The 20,580-nt window shown below is 45.4% G+C and overlaps 1 protein-coding gene across 3 annotated transcripts in view; it reads left to right on the top strand.

The window, feature by feature from the left end:
• Window positions 1-20,580, top strand: part of LOC138665263 (gastrula zinc finger protein XlCGF57.1-like) — an 85,785-nt gene that overhangs the window by 48,510 nt on the left and 16,695 nt on the right. For all 3 annotated transcript variants that reach the window (XM_069752581.1, XM_069752584.1, XM_069752582.1), the window contains 2 exons: window positions 5,925-6,069; window positions 20,083-20,265. In XM_069752581.1, the coding sequence (XP_069608682.1) occupies window positions 5,992-6,069; window positions 20,083-20,265 (261 nt within the window). In that variant the 5' untranslated portion in view covers window positions 5,925-5,991. The remainder of the gene's footprint in view (window positions 1-5,924; window positions 6,070-20,082; window positions 20,266-20,580) is intronic.

Here is a 20,580-nt window from a genome sequence, read left to right as displayed (position 1 = left end):
TGTGTACCCGCATCCGGTACTCTGCGATGTCTTCGTCCAGGTCGTTGTCACGGTACCAGAAGAACCTCAGGTAGTTTCTGTGTTCCTCTTTGACGAGAAAACAGTGGAACATCTGTTGTATGTCAGCCATAAATGCCACTGAATCTCTACGGAAACAGAGTAATACTTCCAGAAGTCTGTTGTTGAGGTCTGGGCCCGACAGTAAGACATCATTCAATGACACATCTTCGCATTTGGCACTTGAGTCGAATACTACTCTAATTTGATCTGGCTTCTTAGGATGGTACACTCCGAAGATGAGCAGGTACCAACACTCCTCTCCGTGTCGAAGTGCAGGTGCAATCTCTGCGTGGTTGTTCTGGAATATCTTTCCCATGAAGGTAAAGAAATGTTCCTTCGTCTCAGGTGACTTCTGAAGCTTGTGTCTTAGGGAGATGAATCTGCTGTAGACCAATTCCTTGTTGTTGGGTAGGCGTCTCCTCTGAGGTCGAAATGGTAGAGGTGCGACCCAACTATTCGACGTATCCTTGACTATTTGTTCATCCATGATGTCCAAGAACATCCTGTCTTCTATAGACATCGCTACCTTGTTGTCTTCCTTCGTCCTGTGGAAGACTGTACATCCTACGTGGTCTTGTTCACCTTCACAGGCGTGGTCTTCGTTGATAGGAACTGAGAAAGGGCAAGGTAGGGGAGTGCTGCTCGATAGTTCCTTTACCAGCAGACTATTGTGACACGGCTGGAAGAGAGATGGACGTCCATTTTCTAGTGTGCTGGTAAGCATACTGTTGACTGAGACCGGCTTGTGTGCTCCTCCTAGACAGACATCTCCTACAATGACCCATCCAAGGTCTTGCCTCTGCGCGTATGGAGCATTCAGTGAGCCGTTGATATATTCTCTAGTCTTGTGGACTCGTAGTATATCTCTTCCCAGAAGTAAAGCTATTGGCGCTTCTGGTTCCAACTTAGGTATCAGGTGGGCTATACGCTTCAGGTGGGGGCGATACGTTGCCACCTCTGGTGAAGGTATCTCAGACCTGTTGTCAGGAATCTGGTTGCACTCCAGGATGGTCGGTAGTGACAGACAGGTCTGGCCATCCATGGACTCCACTTTGTATCCGGTTGCTTTCCTCCCCGCCGTCTCGACGGTACCTGAACATGTCCTAAGGGAGTAGGGAGAACTGGGGCCTACAATGCTGAAGTTGTCAAAGAAGATGGACCTGGCTAAAGACCTATTACTTTGGTCATCTAGGATTGCATATATCTTGAGCGCTTTGTCTCTGTGGCCTGTTGGATAGACTCGGACAAGGCAGATTTTTGAGCAGGATCTTCCTCCCGTGAGTCCCTTACAGATCTCCGTACATTGAGAGGTGACCGCAGGGGTGTCTTCATCGGTGTTCTTCTGTTTCTCATCGTGCTCCTCTGCTTGTGACAACACTCCTGGAGGTGGTCCAGGATGCAAGGCTGTATTGTGATCCGTGCTGCTGCATTCTGCACATTTCACGCTAGCTCCACAGTTCCTGGCGAAGTGAGAGGTTGTAGCACAGCATTTGAAGCAGATGTTGTTTTCCTTGAGGAAACCTTTGCGATCCTCTAAAGTCTTCTCCCTGAAGGCTCTGCACTTTAGTAGAGGATGTGGTTTCCTGTGTAGAGGACACTGCTTACTGACACCCTGAGGTTTGCTCTCTTCCGTAGGGGGCTTAGTTGTCTTGTGTGGAGGACCTGTGGAACCAATATCAGTTTTATGGACTGGCACGGGTGTCTTACTGGGTTTGACACCAGGGGTAGTGGAACATGACAAAGTGAAATCAAAACTAGGGTCATTTCTGATCTTGGCTTGCTGGGTGACAAACTCAACAAATACAGCAAAAGGAGGGAATGGTACGTTATGAATTTGTTTATACCGTGAACCATGTATAATCCACCTTTCTTGAAGATTGTAAGGAAGTTTTTGTACTATTGGATTGACACCCCTAGCAGTGTCTAAGAATGCCAATCCAGCCAAGTGACCTTCCTTCTGGGCGACCTGTAACTCTATCAATAAATCATTCAATTCTCTAAGTCTTTGATAACCCTTGGGCCCTATCTTAGGGAAATCATCAATTCTTTTGAATAAAGCATTCTCTATTACTTCTACGGACCCATAGCATTCGTCAAGTCTTTCCCACACTTTACGTAAACCTATGTGTGGGTATTCTATGTTAATGTCTCTTAGTCTTTTAGCATGCTCGACCGATTCAGTTCCAAGCCACTTTACCAGGAGATCTAACTCCTCACTACTAGAAAGGTCCAGTCCCTGAATGGCGTTCTGGAACGAAGCTCGCCACGACCTGTAGTTTTCGGCTTTGTCAGTAAACTTTACAAGTCCTTTTGTTACCAGTTCTCGGCGGGCAAAGAACTTTGCCAAGTCTATGGTGGCTTGATCAGTGTTGGTACGAGCCGGTATGTTATAGCCTTGTCTAGTGTGTGGTGCGTCACCATACCTGTGAGACGCTCTTGGCTTCGGACAGTCTGCATAGTACCTTTCTGGTGAAGAAGATGTCTCTTTAAGGTGAGGTGGGAGCTGTACCTTCTTCTCAGTGGAACGGTAGCTGTGGTCGACTCCTCTGTGTTGGACGTCTTCTTGTTTGTAGTACTGAAGTTCGGGGTTGGATCGATGATAATCGGCGTAGGCTGACCGTTGTAGTCTGTCGAGGGTGTTGTCCATGCTGGAGTGTCGATGAACGTACTCTGCGACGTGCTGAGCTGGATCTTGCTGCTCTAGATCTGTTCCAAGAACGTTGCTGCGTCTCTCATAATCGGGATCCTTCATGGCTTCCAAGTACTCTGCCTTAGCTATTGCAGCTGCTGCCTCTTTGTCTACCATAAGTCTTTCTAGAGACACTTGCAGGCGCGCGCCTTCTGCTTCATGCTCTGCCCGCAAACGTGCGGTTTCGGCTTGCAGGCGTGCAGTTTGTTCTGCCTGCAAACGTACCTTTTCTGCCTCATGCTCTGCTTGTCTCAGCTTTAGGTGCATTTCTTTCTCGGCAAAGGAGGACCTCGCTTTGGCAGCTTCAGCATGAGCGACAGCAGCCAGCTCTGCTAATGATGACCTGTTAGAGCTTGCTCGTGACCTCGTCTTGAGTGAGGATGTGCTGTTTCGAGACATTGTGCGCTTAGCTGCGTACGGCTGAGTGTTTTGGCGGGAAACTGAGTCTAGGTGCGGTGAGCTTCCGCGTGGCGGGAATGATGTAGCTCCTCTTGGCGGGCTGCAGTATAGTCCAGCGGCTGTATGGCGGCTGCTGTGATACCCGAATGCGGAGCAGTGTGGGTGTTAGCGGTTCCGTACAGTCTGAACAACTACAGCCTGCGACCGGCTATCAGTTTCACTGAAGGCAGCTAATCTGTTCTTACTTTCCAATCACCACCTGCGACTGGCGGTCTCGTTTTTCACTGCTCTGTCTTCCTCCACGTAGGATGCTGTGTGGATTCCAACATACGGCTAAATATTCATCCACATCCCAGTAAACAGACTGTGTTGATGATTAAGTCTTATTTATTAGGGTGATGATAACCAAAATTATAACGTTGAACAACAATGGTGGACAGTATTCATAGTAGATGATCGAATAGTGAATGATGTTGATGTACAAAGTGGATGTTCAGTGAATAATTATAGTGGATGACTGGTGAAAAACTGTAAAGAATAACAGCATTTCAGTATATGCAGATACAGGGTGCAATCACATAAATAACTGGGACATAACAGCAAGAATTATACAGAGTGCATTACACAGTAATTCTAACAGCACTGCCCTATTCTATACAAGAATGCATTTATCTAAATGCAGAGTACACATTAACCTAACTGCAAGCTGCAACGCACATCTGCCTAACTATATCTGACTATAGGAGCTGCATAAGGCTTAAATACTAACACAAACATAAGATGCATTAAACCTTTATAAACGTACCGAGATCCGTTAGGACAGGGGTAAGAAAGTAAGCGAGACAGGAGCACGTGTGCCTCTCTGCAGATCTGAGGAAAAATGGCTACTGAAGCTTGTCTTCACAAGAAGAATGTGGGCGGAACTAACCCATAAGACATTGCTCTTAGGAGGGAAAGGTTGGTAAACAACATGAAAAGTAGGCAACTGATGACCTCCAGTGGCCACAACTTGAATAACATGATAATTAACTCTCTGCACATTAAGATGGGCAGAACAGTACACATATTTAGTATCGCCGCGTCCGTAACAAACCCCCCTATAAAACTATATCACTAGTTAACCCCTTCAGTGAACACCGTTAAAAAAAAAAAAAAAGAGGCAAAAAACAACGCCTTATTCTCATACCGCCGAACAAAAAGTGGAATAACACGCAATCAAAAAAACGGATATAAATAGCCATGGTACCGCTGAAAACGTCATCTTGTCCCGCAAAAAACGAGCCGCCATACAGCATCATCAGCGAAAAAATAAAAAAGTTGCAGTCCTCAGGATAAAGTGATGCAAAAATAATTATTTTTTCTATAAAATAGTTTTTATCGTATAAAAGCGCCAGAACATTAAAAAAATGATATAAATGAGGTATCGCTGTAATCGTACTGACCCGAAGAATAAAACTGCTTTATCAATTTTACCAAACGCCAAACAAAAAACAAGTGTGGGATTGCACTTTTTTTGCAATTTCACCACACTTGGAATTTTTTGCCCGTTTTCCAGTACACTGTATGTTAAAACCAATGATGTCGTTCAAAAGCACAACTCGTCCCGCAACAAAACAAGCCCTCACCTGAAAAATAACAAAACTATGGCTCTGGGAAGAAGGGGAGCGAAAAATGAAAATGCAAAAACGAAAATCCCTCCGGTCATGAAAGGGTTAAAGCAGTTGTTCACTACTTGGACTACTTGTCATACCCCAAGCTTGGCCACGATAAAATGAAAAAGATTATACTTGCCTGTGTCTGCACTCGCTCTTCCCGGGGCCCCCATGCTGCTGTTGTCACGTGAGCTTGACACCCAATCGGTGCGGACGTCACAGTCTCCGGCTTCTGTTGATTTGTTAAATTTTTCAATTTCTGCACCTATTAGGTTACTTACATTTTTTTCATTGTGGTTTTTGACGCTGTGTTTTTGTCTTGTTTTTTTGGTTGTCATATTACAAATAAAGCTGTTTTGTTTTAGAGATTTTCCAGTATTTGTCTTTTAAAAATACTTTATTGATACTGTCATGTGCGGATTACATGCGCTTTGGATGCATTTCCGCAGTGGAACACTAAAAAATGCATGTGCCGTTTTTACCTGTGGATTTTCCGCATCTAATGCAAGTATTTGGGGAAAGCCTGCACATAAATCTCGGCATACCCGCTAGAGAAATTATGTGGTGGATTTGAGACCCGCACCACAGATTAGTTTACACATTGGGCATAAGACTTCTATAAATCCCATCCCCTTTGCTGGACCTGTAAGGGTATGTGCACACGGTAAGAAATTTCTGCTCCATTTCTGCATCTCTTGGCAGGAAGAAACACTGCGTATTATAGGTGCGTTTTTGCCGCTTTTTTGATACATTGTTTTACTTGCAGTATTTTCCACACTCATTAGTATGGGTGAAATCTGCAGTAAAAATGCTGAAAGAATTGTTATGCTGGAGATTTACATCTACACCAAATCTGCAAGTCAAAAATGAGCAACGTGTGCATGAACATCAGGATTCTCATTTACGGTACTTTGCTGGCATCAGGAAACCCTTCTGGTTTTGTGATAAATCTATGCAGAAAAAGGCCCCACAACAAATCTGCAACGTGTGCACAGGTCCTAAGATGTTGCGTTTTTGAAGCATTGAAAATACGCAGTGTCAAAATTCATTATGGGCACACAACCTTAAATTGATGTTTCCTTGTGTTGTGTTTTTTTAACAATGATTTTCTCATTAATTACCAGATGAAGTTGTGAAGTCACTCTATGCCGGTACTCAAACTTCTTGTAGAGATCATATGACTTGTTGAGGATGGACAAGGACAAGAGTCAAGTGACTGAGGATGTACTGAATCTCACCCTAGAGATCATCTATCTGCTAACTGGAGAGGTGAGGGATTCATCAAATTTAATTTCTTTTTATTTAGCTCATTCTTCGTTATATGGATTACACTGTGAGGGCACCAGTGATGTAAATAGGTGTTTAGAAAGGTCCAAGAAATACAATTGTGCCTTGAAAAGGTGTTTGTTGTCCAACCCCTTATTAATTGTCCCCGTGTGCTGTAAAAAATAAGAAAAAACGTATACCGTATATACTCGAGTATAAGCCGACCCAAGTATAAGCCGACCCCCCTAATTTTGCCACAAAAAACTGGGAAAACTTATTGACTCGAGTATAAGCCTAGGGTGGAAAATGCAGCAGCTACCGGTGAATTTCAAAAATAAAAATAGATGCTCCATACCGTTCATTATGGCCCCATAGCTGTGCCATATAGTGCTCTGCACCGTTCATTCTTGCCCCATAACTGTGCCATATAATGCTCTGCACCGTTCATTATTGCCCCATAGCTGTGCCATATAGTGCTCTGCACTGTTCATTATTGCCCCATAGCTGTGCCATATAGTGCTCTGCACCGTTCATTATTGCCCCATAGCTGTGCCATATAATGCTCTGCACCGTTCATTCTTGCCCCATAACTGTGCCATATAGTGCTCTGCAGCGTTCATTATTGCCCCATAGCTGTGCCATATAGTGCTCTGCACCGTTCATTCTTGCCCAATAGATGCTCCGTATAAAGCTGTGCCATTGCTGCTGCTGCTGCAATAATATAAAAAAAAATGCCATACTCACCTCTCTTGCTTGCAGCTCCCGGCGCCGATCCATCTTCCCGGCGTCTCTCCGCACTGACTGATCAGGCAGAGGGCGCCGCGCACACTATATGCGTCATCACACCCTCTGACCTGCACAGTCAGAGCGGAGAGACGCCGGGAAGATAGAGCGGCGCCGGGAAGATGGAGCGACGCCTGGCGTGTGGAACGCGGACAGGTGAATATAAAATACTCACCTAGTCCCGGCGCTCCTGACGCTGCCCCTGCCTGTCACACTGTCTTCGGGGGCCGCAGCTCTTCCTGTCAGCGGTCACCGTTACCGCTCAGAGGAATGAATATGCGGCTCCACCCCTATGGGAGTGGAGTCCATATTCATTTTTCTAATGAGCGGTCCCACGTGACCGCTGAACAGGGGAAGAGCTGCGGCACCCGGAGACAGTGTGACAGGCAGGGGGAGCGTCAGGAGCGCCGGGACTAGGTAAGTATGCCTCAGCGCCCTCTCCCCCTCACCTGCCGCCCACCGTGACTCGAGTATAAGCCGAGAGGGGCACTTTCAGCCCAAAAATATGGGCTGAAAATCTCGGCTTATACTCGAGTATATACGGTACTTGCCTCCCAGAACAGCGCCGCTCCTTTACTTTGAGCCCAGTGTTCCCCGCTAGTCTGACAACATGAAAAATGTGACGTGACTGCTGCAGCATTCACAATTGCATCTGAATGCAAGAAACATTGTGTTTCTGAGCGGGAGAAAAAGCATAGTTACTTACCGATAACGGTATTTCTCAGAGCCCATGACAGCACCACAGAGAGAGGGCATCTGCCTTTCAGGGACAGTAAACCTATAGGATAAAAGGGCGGTACCTCTCCCCTGCATCAGTTTGGTTTACAGAGCATCAAAGGTCCTCCAGGTTAGTGACAATAAAAAATATACACTTTAAACATATTGCTTAACAGGTGTACACCGTGTCTATATTAAAAAAACACTTCGTATAATATAAAGTGCTCACCGCACACGTGATGAGGGGGGGAATAAGCGGGTGCTGTCATGGGCTCTGAGAAATACCGTTATCGGTAAGTAACTATGCTTTTCTCAGTTCCCCATGACAGCACCACAGAGAGAATTGCAGAGATTATTGCTTAGGGAGGGACCACAGCCTGCAGAACCCTTCTTCCGAAGGTTGTCAGATGAAGAGGCTAGGTCTAGACGGTAGTGTCTAAAAAAGGTTGAAGGTGATGACCAGGTTGCCGCCTTACAGATTTGGTCTATTGATACCTCCGACCTTTCGGCCCAGGAGGTCGCCATAGCCCTTGTAGAGTGCACTTTCAGCCCCTCGGGAACTGTGTTTCCTGTAGACGAGTACGCCATCTGTTATCCAGCATGCTATAGTGCCCCTGGAATCTTTGAATCCTTTTCTGGGTCCCCGGAAACAGATAAGTGCCGCTGGGTGGATTCTAAGTATTGAGCTAGACACCTTCTCACATCTAATGTGTGGAATTTTTCTTCTTTCTTATTTTTAGGGTCTGGGCAGATGGAAGGAAGGAAGGATTATCTCCTGGGACCTGTGAAATTTGGATGCAACCTAGGGTAGATAGGTAGGGTTAGTTTTTAGGATAACCGTATCATCCAGGATTTGTGTAAAGGGAGGCCTTGCGGATAGGGCCTGGAGATCACTTATTCTACGGGCAGATGTTAAGGCTATGAGAAGGGCCGTTTTAAGTGATAAGGTTTTAAGGGGTATTGACTCTTTAGGCTCAAACGGGGATTCTGTTAGAGCTGACAAGACTGGGTTTAAGTCCCAAGTTGGTAGTCTTTTTATATTTATGGGTCTAGATCTAATAGCAGCTTTAATGAAACGTGTTACCCAAGGGTTAGCAGCTTTATTTTCACTGTACAATGCCCCTAAAGCCCCTATCTGTACTTTTAAGGTGCTTGCTGAGAGGCCCAGTTCTAGACCTTTTTGTAGAAATTCTAACACCTCAGCAACTGGGACCCCATCTTGTAATTTTACCCCGGAGGTGGACAGAAATATTTTCCAAGTTTTGCCATAGATTTTAGTGGTTACAGTTTTCCTACTTTTCAATAGTGAGGAGACTAATTTATCCGAAAAAACCCTACCCTTTAGTAGTGACCTTTCAAATTCCACGCTGTCAAAAGGAGACTCTGACTTGGGGTCTAGAGAACAAAATTCCTTTACTTTTCTGTTTTCTACATTGGCAAAAAGGTCTATTACAGGGACCCCCCAAAGCTTTGTGATCTGATCGAAGATGCGTTGATTTAGTGACCATTCCCCCTGTTTTAAATGGGTACGGCGTAAAAAGTCTTTCTGATTCTCTACTCCTTTTATATTTAGCGCAGAGAGGGATAGGAAGTTGTCCTCTACTAATCTGAAGATTTCGGCTTGAGACCTGGTCCCCCCCCTGGTGGTTCAGGTAGGCTACCACTACCTGATTGTCCGAAAATACCCAGACATGATGCCCCTGTAGGCTGTGAAGGAAGGATAATAGGGCACGGCCCACCGCCCAGAGTTCTTTTTGGTTTGAGGAAGCCTTGAGTTCCTGACCCGTCCAAATTCCCTGAGTGACACTGTTGCCCAGGTGAGCTCCCCACCCCGCGGAACTTGCGTCTGTGGTAACTATTCGAGATACCTCTATTACCCAAGGGACCACTTTTGACAGGTTGTTGGGATCCATCCACCAAGCTCGGGAATGAATAGTGGCTGAACTTAGAGTCATGTGATCTTCTAGACGCCCCTTAGTGTAATCTGATTCCTCAGAATGTCCGACTGGAGGCCTCATGTGGAGTTGTGCCCACTGGACTGCTGGGAGGCAGGCAGAAAGGGACCGCAGTAATGACATCACCATTCTTAAGGTCATATGAGGGTTTGAGCAAGCTTTTAACACAAGATTTAATATTTTTTTTTGGTCTGGAAGACGACATTCTTGTGTTATGGAGTCCAAGGTTAGGCCCAAAAACTCTTGAACTCTGGTTGGTTCTAGTTATGATTTTTGAAGATTTAGAAGCCAGCCTAAGTTTGTTAGAGTATTTATCACTCTGTCGCATTGTTGACGGCAGTGTTGGGCTGAATTACTCACAATCAAAAAGTCGTCCAAGTATGAAACTATCAAAATGTATTTTTCTCTCAGATGGGCCATCATTTCCGCTATCAATTTGGTAAATATGCTAGGTGCCACTGATATGCCAAAGGGAAGGGCTTTGTATTGGTATTCCTTTACTTCAATTCCCATGAATACTGCTAGTCTGAGGTATTTCTGTGAGTTCTTGTGGAGTTCTTGTGGATGGGAACGTGATAACATGCGTCGCTGAGATCCAACACTATCATGAAACAGTCCGGAAACAACAGGTTTTTGATTTTATTGATTCCATTTTGAATTTCTGGTTCTTCACATAACTGTTTAGCTTCCGCAAGTTTATTATTGTGCGGAAGGACCCATCCGGTTTTGGAACTAGGAACAATGGGGAATAGAAACCTTTCCCTCTTTCCAGTGGGGGGACTTCCTGGATGACGGCTTTGTTTATGAGCTTTATAATCTCTTGTTCTAAAGGTACCGTCACATTTAGCGACGCTGCAGCGATCTAGACAACGATCCCGATCGCTGCAGCGTCGCTGGAGAGCTGTCACACAGACAGCTCTCCAGCGACCAACTATGCAAAGTCCCCTGGTAACCAGGGTAAACATCGGGTTACTAAGCGCAGGGCCGCACTTTAGTAACCCAATATTTACCCTGGTTACCAGCGTAAACGTAAAACAAAACCAAACACTACATACTTACATTCCGGTGTCTGTCCCCCGGCGCTGTGCTTCTCTGCACTAAGCGCCGGCCGGAAAGCAGAGCACAGCGGTGACGTCACCGCTGTGCTTTCCGGCCGGCGCTTACACAGTGCAGAGAAGCACAGCACCGGGGGACAGACACCGGAATGTAAGTATGTAGTGTTTTGTTTTTTTTACATTTACACTGGTAACCAGGGTAAACATTGGGTTACTATGCGCGGCCATGCACTTAGTAACCCGATGTTTACCCTGGTTACCAGTGAAGACCACGCTGAATCTGCGTCACACACGCCGATTCAGCGATGTCTGCGGGAGATCCAGCGACGAAATAAAGTTCTGGATTTTCTGCTCCGACCAACGATGTCACAGCAGGATCCAGATCACTGCTGCGTGTCAAACTCAACGATATCGCTAGCCAGGACGCTGCAACATCACGGATCGCTAACGATATCATTCAGTGTGATGGTACCTTAAAGCATGTTGTTGTTGGGGTGAGGATTTCAGCGGAGTGACCACATAAGTTTGGGGAGGAAGGGAAGTAAAGTCTATTTGAAGCCCCAATTTTATCAAATTCAAAATCCAGAGGCTGGTTGAGATTTTTTCCCAGGCCGGGAGAAACTGAGATAATCTCCCTCCCACCCTGGGGGGGATGTTATTTAAGGGTCTTTTTTATCTCTTGAGGAATTACCGAAAAGGAACCCCCTATCTCTCCTTTTCCTATCATCCCATCTGCTCTGCTCCCTTGGGGGCCTTCTCCGGAAAAACTTCCTATTCCGAAAGGGCCGCTTAACAAATGGTGTGGCCAGGTTAGGGAACCATTTTTCTTGTCTCCTGCTTTTTGCAAAATATCATCTAGGGTCTCCCCAAACAGAAATTTTCCCTTGCATGGGATTGAGCAAAGTTTTTTAGTTTGTAGGTCGCCTGGCCAGTTTTTTAGCCATAATGTCTTACGAGCTGCAATTGATAGGGCTGCTGATTTAGAAGTGAATTTAATCGAGTCAGCTGATGAGTCTGCCAGAAAGGCCGCCGCCCCTCTTATAATGGTAATAGTTTCTATCACCTTAACCCCTTCCCGACCTGTGACACAGCGTATGCGTCATGAAAGTCGGTGCCAATCCGACCTGTGACGCATATGCTGTGTCACAGAATGATCGCGTCCCTGCAGATCCGGTGAAAGGGTTAACTCCCATTTCACCCGATCTGCAGGGACAGGGGGAGTGGTAGTTTAGCCCCCCGTGGCTACGATCGCTCTGATTGGCAGTTTCACTTTCAACAGCCAATCAGAGCGATTTGTAATATTTCACCTATTATAACTGGTGAAATATTACAATCCAGCCATGGCCGATGCTGCAATATCATCGGCCATGGCTGGAAACACTAATGTGCCCCCACCCCACCGATCGCCCCCCCAGCCCTCCGATCTGTCCTTTACACTGCTCCGCTCCCCTCCATCCTCCTGTCCGCTCACTCCCGTGCTCCAATCACCCCCCCCCCCGTGCTCCAACCACCCCCCCTGCACTCCGATCCACCCCCCCTGCAGTCCGATCCACCCCCCGATGCTCCAATGCACCCCCCCGTGCTCCGATCCACCCCCCGTGCTCCGATTTACCCCCCCATGCTCCGATCCAACCTCCCCCCCCTCCCCCCATGCTCCCCACCCCCACCCCATCATACTTACCGAGCCTCCCGTGGTCCGTCCGTCCGTCTTCTTTCCTGGGCGCCGCCATCTTCCAAAATGGCGGGCGCATGCGCAGTGCGCCCGCCGAATCTGCCGGCCGGCAGATTCGTTTCAAGTGCATTTTGATCACTGCGATAAAACCTATCGCAGTGATCAAAATAAAAAAAATACTGAATGACCCCCCCCTTTGTCACCCCCATAGGTAGGGACAATAATAAAATAAAGATTTTTTTTTTTTTTTTTTTCTTCCACTAAGGTTGGGGTAAGAATTAGGGTTAGGGTTAGGGTTTCGGTATGTGCACACGTATTCTGGTCCTCTGCGGATTTTTCTGCTGCGGATTTGATAAATCCGCAGTGCTAAAGCACTGCGCATTTATGGCAGATTTACCGCGGTTTTTCTGTGCATTTCACTGCAGTTTTACAACTGCGATTTTCTATTGGAGCAGTTGTAAAACCGCTGTGGAATCCGCAGAAAGAAGCGACATGCTGCGGAATGTAAACCGCTGCGTTTCCGTGCAGTTTTTCTGCAGCATGTGTACAGCTATTTTTGTTTTCCATAGGTTTACATTGAACTGTAAACTCATGGGAAACTGCTGCGGATCCGCAGCGTTTTCCGCAGCGTGTGCACATACCTTTAGAATTAGGCCATGTGCACACGGTGCGGATTTGGCTGCAGATCCGCAGCAGTGTTCCATCAGGTTTACAGTACCAAGTATACCTATGGAAAACCAAATCTGCTGTGCCCATGGTGCGGAAAATACCACGCGGAAACGCTGCGTTGTATTTTCCGCAGCATGTCAATTCTTTGTGCGGATTCCGCAGCGTTTTACACCTGTTCCTCAATAGGAATCCGCAGGTGAAATCCGCACAAAAAACACTGGAAATCCACGGTAAATCTGCAGGTAAAACGCAGTGCCTTTTACCCGCGGATTTTTAAAAAATGATGCTGAAAAATCTCACGAATCCGCAACGTGGGTACATGGCCTTAGGGTTAGGGTTGGAATTAGGGTTGTGGTTAGGGTTAGCGGTGTGTTGGGGTTAGGGTTGTGGTTAGGGTTAGCGGTGTGTTGCGGTTAGGGTTGTGATTAGGGTTATGGCTACAGTTGGGATTAGGGTTAGGGGTGTGGGGGGGTTAGTGTTGGAGTTAGAATTGAGGGGTTTCCACTGTTTAGGCACATCAGGGGTCTCCAAACGCAACATGGCGCTACCATTGATTCCAGCCAATCTTGTATTCAAAAAGTCAAATGGTGCTCCCTCACTTCCGAGCCCCGACGTGTGCCCAAACAGTGGTTTACCCCCACATATGGGGTACCAGCATACTCAGGACAAACTGCGCAACAATTACTGGGGTCCAATTTCTCCTGTTACCCTTGTGAAAATAAAAAAATGCTTGCTAAAACATCATTTTTGAGGAAAGAAAAATGATTTTTTATTTTCACGGCTCTGCGTTGTAAACGTCTGTGAAACACTTGGGGGTTCAAAGTGCTCACCACATATCTAGATAAGTTCCTTGGGGGGTCTAGTTTGTAAAATGGGGTCACTTGTGGGGGGTTTCTACTGTTTAGGCACACCAGGGGCTCTGCAAACGCAACGTGACGCCCGCAGAGCATTCCATCAAAGTCTGCATTTCAAAACGTCACTACTTCACTTCCGAGCCCCGGCATGTGCCCAAACAGTAGTTTACCCCCACATATGGGGTATCACTGTACTCAGGAGAAACTGGACAACAAATATTGGGGTCAAATTTCTCCTGTTACCCTTGGGAAAATTAAAAAATTATGGGCTAAATAATTATTTTTGAGGAAAGAAAACGTATTTATTATTTTCACGGCTCTGCGTTATAAACTTCTGTGAAGCACTTGGGGGTTCAAAGTGCTCACCACACATCTAGATAAGTTCCTTTTGGGGTCTAGTTTGCAAAATGGGGTCACTTGTGGGGGGTTTCTACTGTTTAGCCACATCAAGGGCTCTGCAAACGCAACGTGACACCCGCAGATCATTCCATCAAAGTCTGCATTTCAAAACGTCACTACTTCACTTCCAAGCCCCGGCATGTGCCCAAACAGTAGTTTACCCCCACATATGGGGTATCACCGTACTCAGGAGAAACTAGACAACAACTTTTGGGGTCAAATTTCTCCTGTTACCCTTGGGAAAATAAAAAATTGCAGGGTAAAATATCATTTTTGAAAAAATATATATATATTTTTTTACATGGCTCTGCGTTATAAACTTCTGTGAAGCACTTGGGGGTTCAAAGTCCTCACCACACATCTAGATTAGTTCCTTTGGGGGTCTAGTTTCCAAAATGGGGTCATTTGTGGGGGATCTCCAATGTTTAGGCACACAAGGGCTCTCCAAACGTGACATGGTGTCGGCTAATGATTGGAGCTAATTTTCCATTTAAAAAGCCAAATGGCGTGCCTTCCCTTCCGAGCCCTGCCGTGCGCCCAAACAGTGGTTTACCCCCACATATGGGGTATCAGCGTACTCAGGACAAACTGGACAACAACATTTGGGGTCCAATTTCTCCTAATAACCTTGGCAAAATAGGAAATTCCAGGCTAAAAATTCATTTTTGAGGAAAGAAAAAGTATTTTTTATTTTCATGGCTCTGCGTTATAAACTTCTGTGAAGCACCTGGGGGTTTAAAGTGCTCAATATGCATCTAGATAAGTTCCTTGGGGGGTCTAGTTTCCAAAATGGGGTCACTTGTGGGGGAGCTCCAATGTTTAGGCACACAGGGGCTCTCCAAACGCGACATGGTGTCCGCTAACGATGGAGATAATTTTTCATTCAAAAAGTCAAATGGCGCTCCTTCTCTTCCGAGCCTTACCATGTGCCCAAACAGTGGTTTACCCCCACATGTGAGGTATCGGTGTACTCAGGAGAAATTGCCCAACAAATTTTAGGATCCATTTTATCCTGTTGCCCATGTGAAAATGAAAAAAATGAGGCTAAAAGAATTTTTTTGTGAAAAAAAAAGTACTTTTTCATTTTTACGGATCAATTTGTGAAGCACCTGGGGGTTCAAAGTGCTCACTATGCATCTAGATAAGTTCCTTGGGGTGTCTAGTTTCCAAAATGGGGTCACTTGTGGGGGAGCTCCAATTTTTAGGCACACGGGGGCTCTCCAAACGTGACATGGTGTCCGCTAAAGAGTGGAGCCAATTTTTCATTCAAAAAGTCAAATGGCGCTCCTTCCCTTCCAAGCCCTGCCGTGCGCCCAAACAGTGGTTTACCCCTACATATGAGGTATCAGCGTACTCAGGACAAATTGGACAACAACTTTCGTGGTTCAGTTTCTCCTTTTACCATTGTGAAATCAAAAAAATTGTTGCTAAAAGATAATTTTTGTGACTAAAAAGTTAAATGTTCATTTTTTCCTTCCATGTTGCTTCTGCTGCTGTGAAGCACCTTAAGGGTTAATAAACTTCTTGAATGTGGTTTTGTGCACCTTGAGGGGTGCAGTTTTTAGAATGGTGTCACTTTTGGGTATTTTCAGCCATATAGACCCCGTAAACTGACTTCAAATGTGAGGTGGTCCCTAAAAAAAATGGTTTTGTAAATTTCGTTGTAAAAATGAGAAATCGCTGGTCAAATTTTAACCCTTATAACTTCCTAGCAAAAAAAAATTTTGTTTCCAAAATTGTGCTGATGTAAAGTATACATGTGGGAAATGTTATTTATTAACTATTTTGTGTCACATAACTCTCTGGTTTAACAGAATAAAAATTCAAATTGTGAAAATTGCAAAATTTTCGCCAAATTTCCTTTTTATCACAAATAAACGCATAATTTATTGACCTAAATTTACTACTAACATGAAGCCCAATATGTCACGAAAAAACAATCTCAGAACCGCTAGGATCCGTTGAAGCGTTCCTGAGTTATTACCTCATAAAAGGACACTGGTCAGAATTGCAAAAAACGGCCAGGTCATTAAGGTCAAAATAGGCTGGGTCATGAAGGGGTTAATAATGGTAATAGTTTCTATCACCTTATTTCTGGATACGCCATCCCTCAGTTGTTTCTCTAAATTATCAACCCAAATCATTAGTGATCTAGAAGTGTATGGAGCTGCTATTGCTGGCCTTAAACATCCTCCACTCTTTTGTCAAGGGGATCCTTTAGGGTTCCCATGTCCTCAAAGGGCAACGCAAAATTTTTTGAGGCCTTAGCTACTGCTACGTCAAGTTTAGGGGCTTTATCCCATGAAGTAGAAGCCTCCTCGTCGAAGGGATGTTTCCTTTTAAGGGAGGGTACCGACGAGATTTCCTCTCTGGCTTTTCCCACTCCCTTTTAATTAAAGCTTGGATGTTTTAGTTAAGAGGGAAGACTTTGCGCTTTTTTTGGCCTAATCCTCCAGACATTATGTCCTGAACCGTCTTGTCAGCACCCGGATCCAGCACCCCCATAGTCGATCTTACTGCCTTCACAAGTGCACCGACTTCATCTAGAGGAAAGCAATAGCGACCTCCGCTCTCGTTATCCGAAGAAGAGGAGGAGGAATCCCGTGTATCTGAGTCTCCCCTGTCAGAACTAGAGGAATCCGAGTGGGAATAGGGTATAGGTGTTTTCCCCTTAACCTTTTCCCCCTCTTTAATGGATTTAAACACTGTCTCTACTTCTGATTTTATTACAGATCGTAATTCAGAGGCGAAGTTTGGGGTTTCCTCACAGAGGACTTGTCCTATACAAGAGTCACAGAGCTTCTTATCCCAGGATTGTGGTAGGGCCTTTTTCGCACAGGGGGCAGGTTCTGTGTTTTGTTTTCCCCGTTCTTTTCCTTGCCTAAGATAAACGGAGAAGAGGGGACCCAAATTATACTAGTGAACTTTGACGAAGATCACTCACCAATCTGGCGCAGCCACAGGTACCGGTTCTGGAGGAGGCGTAGGATCCTGTATATGATCCGTAGGTGATGATGTTGGCTGGTTCACATCACTGGAGCCTTTGCTATGCTGCGTGGAATGGCTGCTGGACCGAGTATTGCGGGTGTCAGCAGAAGACCTCTTCGTCTGCACATCCGCCTTGTGCTGGTGGTGGCGCTGCTGCTGAAGTGGCTGCAGCCGCTGGAGTTGCTGGTCGCTGTCCTCCATGGCTTATTCTTCCTTGGACGGCATGCAGCAAAGGAGCTCCGTTGTCCACCTGGTTTTAAACCTGGCGCCAATACCAGGCTGCGACATCGGGAAACCGCTGGTTTCTCCATTTTTTTTTCTTCCCTCTGTTCTGCGCATGCGCCCGTTGCCCAGGACCCGGAAATGGATAGAACTAGATCCGGGGCGGCGGCCATCTTGGTGCACCTCATGTACACTCCGCGCATGCGCCCGCCCCAAATCCAGAAGTGCTCGTTTTTTCTGGCGCGGTATTCATCCTGGACAGACCTTCTCATGCGCGCCGGGTCCCAGAAGCCCCTACCTCCTATCTGGAGTGGCGGCTGCACTTAGCCCCCTCCCCCCCACCTGCGCACGCTGCAGACCCATCGGTCCCAGCAGTGGTGGCATCGGACACCGCACCAGCCGTGACAGGGGCCTCCCCGCTGCCATAACCTGACTGGCCGGCTCCGGGTTCTTCATACTTCAGGTACCGATCCTACTAGGTTCCCCATCAGGGACAGGAAACCAAACTGATGCAGGGGAGAGGTACCGCCCCTTTATCCTATAGGTTTCCTGTCCCTGAAGGGTGGATTCCCTCTCTCTGTGGTGCTGTCATGGGGGACTGAGAAAGTGTTTCTTCCATTCAGACCTAATTGTGAAGCTGCAGCTGACATTTTTTTGGACACAGTGCTCAAAATATCATTCCCTGATACAGAATCACATTGATAGGTGCAGAACAAGGGTCTAACATATAAACTGTAGATTGGCAAACATAACCCCACAATATATGACACATGTAATCATTACATACGGTCACCGAGTATACCATTCATTGCTTACATTCTCATTGAAAATAACACATAACGGAGCATAAAGATGACAATGTATCAGTTATCATAAAAGGTCTTTATGACTTTCCAAAGAATAGCCGGATATCAAAATCCACAGATGACTACACCAATTCATTATAATACTCTCCTATCTGCAGCGTTAATAATGTCATTACAGAAAAACCCAACAGGTATTGATGAATAAAAATGATGGGCAAGACGAGGGGAGTCTAGCAAGCGACCCCATAACATTTCTAATTTGTGTGGCTCCTCTGTTGATTATATTTTATTTTCTAATGATAGAATGTTATTAACTCTTAATATATTCTCTCTTACATGGGACTACATTTGAAAGGAAATGTTGAGCAGTCAACTTCCTCCCCGTGTACAGTAGCCTCCCTATTGCCACTTTACCAAATTCATCCATATATCCCTTAGGCCTCTTTCACACACTTTTTCCTCCCATCGAAATCCGTGGAGTTTTGTAAATACAGGATCCTGCAAATTTTTCTGCAGGATCCTGTTTTTTCCCGTAGGCTTGTATTAGCGACGGATTGTGACGGATGACCACACGTTTTCCACTATTTTCACAACATCCATCGATACGTCACTTCACTGCATTATGACGCACCCCGAACGACAGAAGTGTGAAAGAAGCCTAACATGTACAGTTGGGTCACAGGCCTCTAACCCAGCCAAACCAGTTCTGCTTTGCACTAATGAGTGGCAAACACCCCAAATCATGTGTCTTCACATGTTTCTGATTTGGTTGCTTACCCCAAGTCATGTGGCAAGACTGCTTCAAAGAGTTGATACTGATTTCTAAGATTGCTACTTCCACTGTATCACTAGGGTTCCCTTCCTTTTCCTCTCTGAAGAGGCCATTTTCCTTCAAGCTCTTGAGTCATCCATGTTCACGTCATTTAGACAGCATTGCCAGTGCGAATTTCTGAACAATAATGGGAAAAGGGAGACAACTGTCAAATGATCTGCAAGTAGTTCAGTGTAATAAATCAGGAAAGGTTTATGAATAGAGATCCTTAGATTTGAAGATCCAAGTGGGATTAACCCCAGATGAAAAATGGTAAAGTAGCAAGTTCCGCTAATAGTAAGCCATGGCCTGTTAGGCTAAAGAAGATTTCCGATACAATTTTTCACCCGTACAAGTTTGTAGAACTCACAAGCAACTTTTCATGAAATCCAGGCATCTCTGGCACTATAAGGAGATACGTAGTGGAGAGCTTAGAAAAGCTGCAAAGCTTATAGCACAAAATAATTTGGAGTAATGAGACCGGAAATGAACTCTATGGGCACAAACATAAATCCTGTGCTTGGAGAGGCGTCAACATGGTTCATGAAGAAAGTACACGGTCCTCCGCAGCGAGGCGTTTGAAATTTCTCCCTTCTTTTTATGAAGTTGTAAATAAAATTCTAAGTAATGCTAATTATTGAGTGCTGGACTACAATTTGTTTTGGACTTCGTGTCAGCCATGATTCAGAGGAATAGTAAACTTGCTGCCTTGTAGTCCTCCATATTCATGAGCTCTATATAATCCTTCCTTTACCACTAATAGCCATCTTTCTGCCTATGCACAGTGTACACAGAAAGCTATAACCCCGCCCACAGTGGTGTGGGCGGGGTTATATAGAGCTCAGCATTCAGAACAGGTAGATCAGGCTAAACAGGAGCCAGAGAGTGTACATTCTTTCCTAGAGAATAACATTGTGCAAAGTAACAGTAAGCAATCTGTAATACCCAAAAAAAGCACTGAATACCTAAGGAGACTGAAAGACCAACCTTCTGTCCCAGCAATATGTTTTCATTAATATATGTATGCATATGAAAGACCACTTTAAGGGATTAATTTAGCAGTATTTTTTTTCCTTACTACACAGGATTACATAATAGTGAAGAAGAAATCAAGTGAGTCTAAAGCCCACAGCAATGAGCCTGCCGAGTGGAAGAGAGCCAACAGCCCTATTATAGTACCGCTACCCCACTCACTGATACACGAGAGGAGCCATGATCAAAAGATCCTAGAACTCACCAACCAGATCATAGAGCTACTGACTGAAGAGGTGACGTTGTGCAGTAATGCCAAGGGATGTGTCTTGTGGATGTCTTATAGGTCAGGTCTTAGAACCTGTGCAAAGAAAATGATTTGATGTTACCAATACCCCTATATAAGACCATATATGTGTGTGTGTGTGTTTGTGTGTGTGTGTGTATACAGTGGGGCAAAAAAGTATTTAGTCAGTCAGCAATAGTGCAAGTTCTACCACTTAAAAAGATGAGAGGCGTCTGTAATTTACATCATAGGAAGACCTCAACTATGGGAGACAAACTGAGAAAAAAAAATCCAGAAAATCACATTGTCTGTTTTTTTTATCATT

The sequence above is a fragment of the Ranitomeya imitator genome, chromosome 2 (genome assembly GCF_032444005.1).
Source record: "Ranitomeya imitator isolate aRanImi1 chromosome 2, aRanImi1.pri, whole genome shotgun sequence".
NCBI classification, from domain to species: domain Eukaryota; kingdom Metazoa; phylum Chordata; class Amphibia; order Anura; family Dendrobatidae; genus Ranitomeya; species Ranitomeya imitator.
This window is presented reverse-complemented; position numbering and strand designations above follow the sequence as displayed.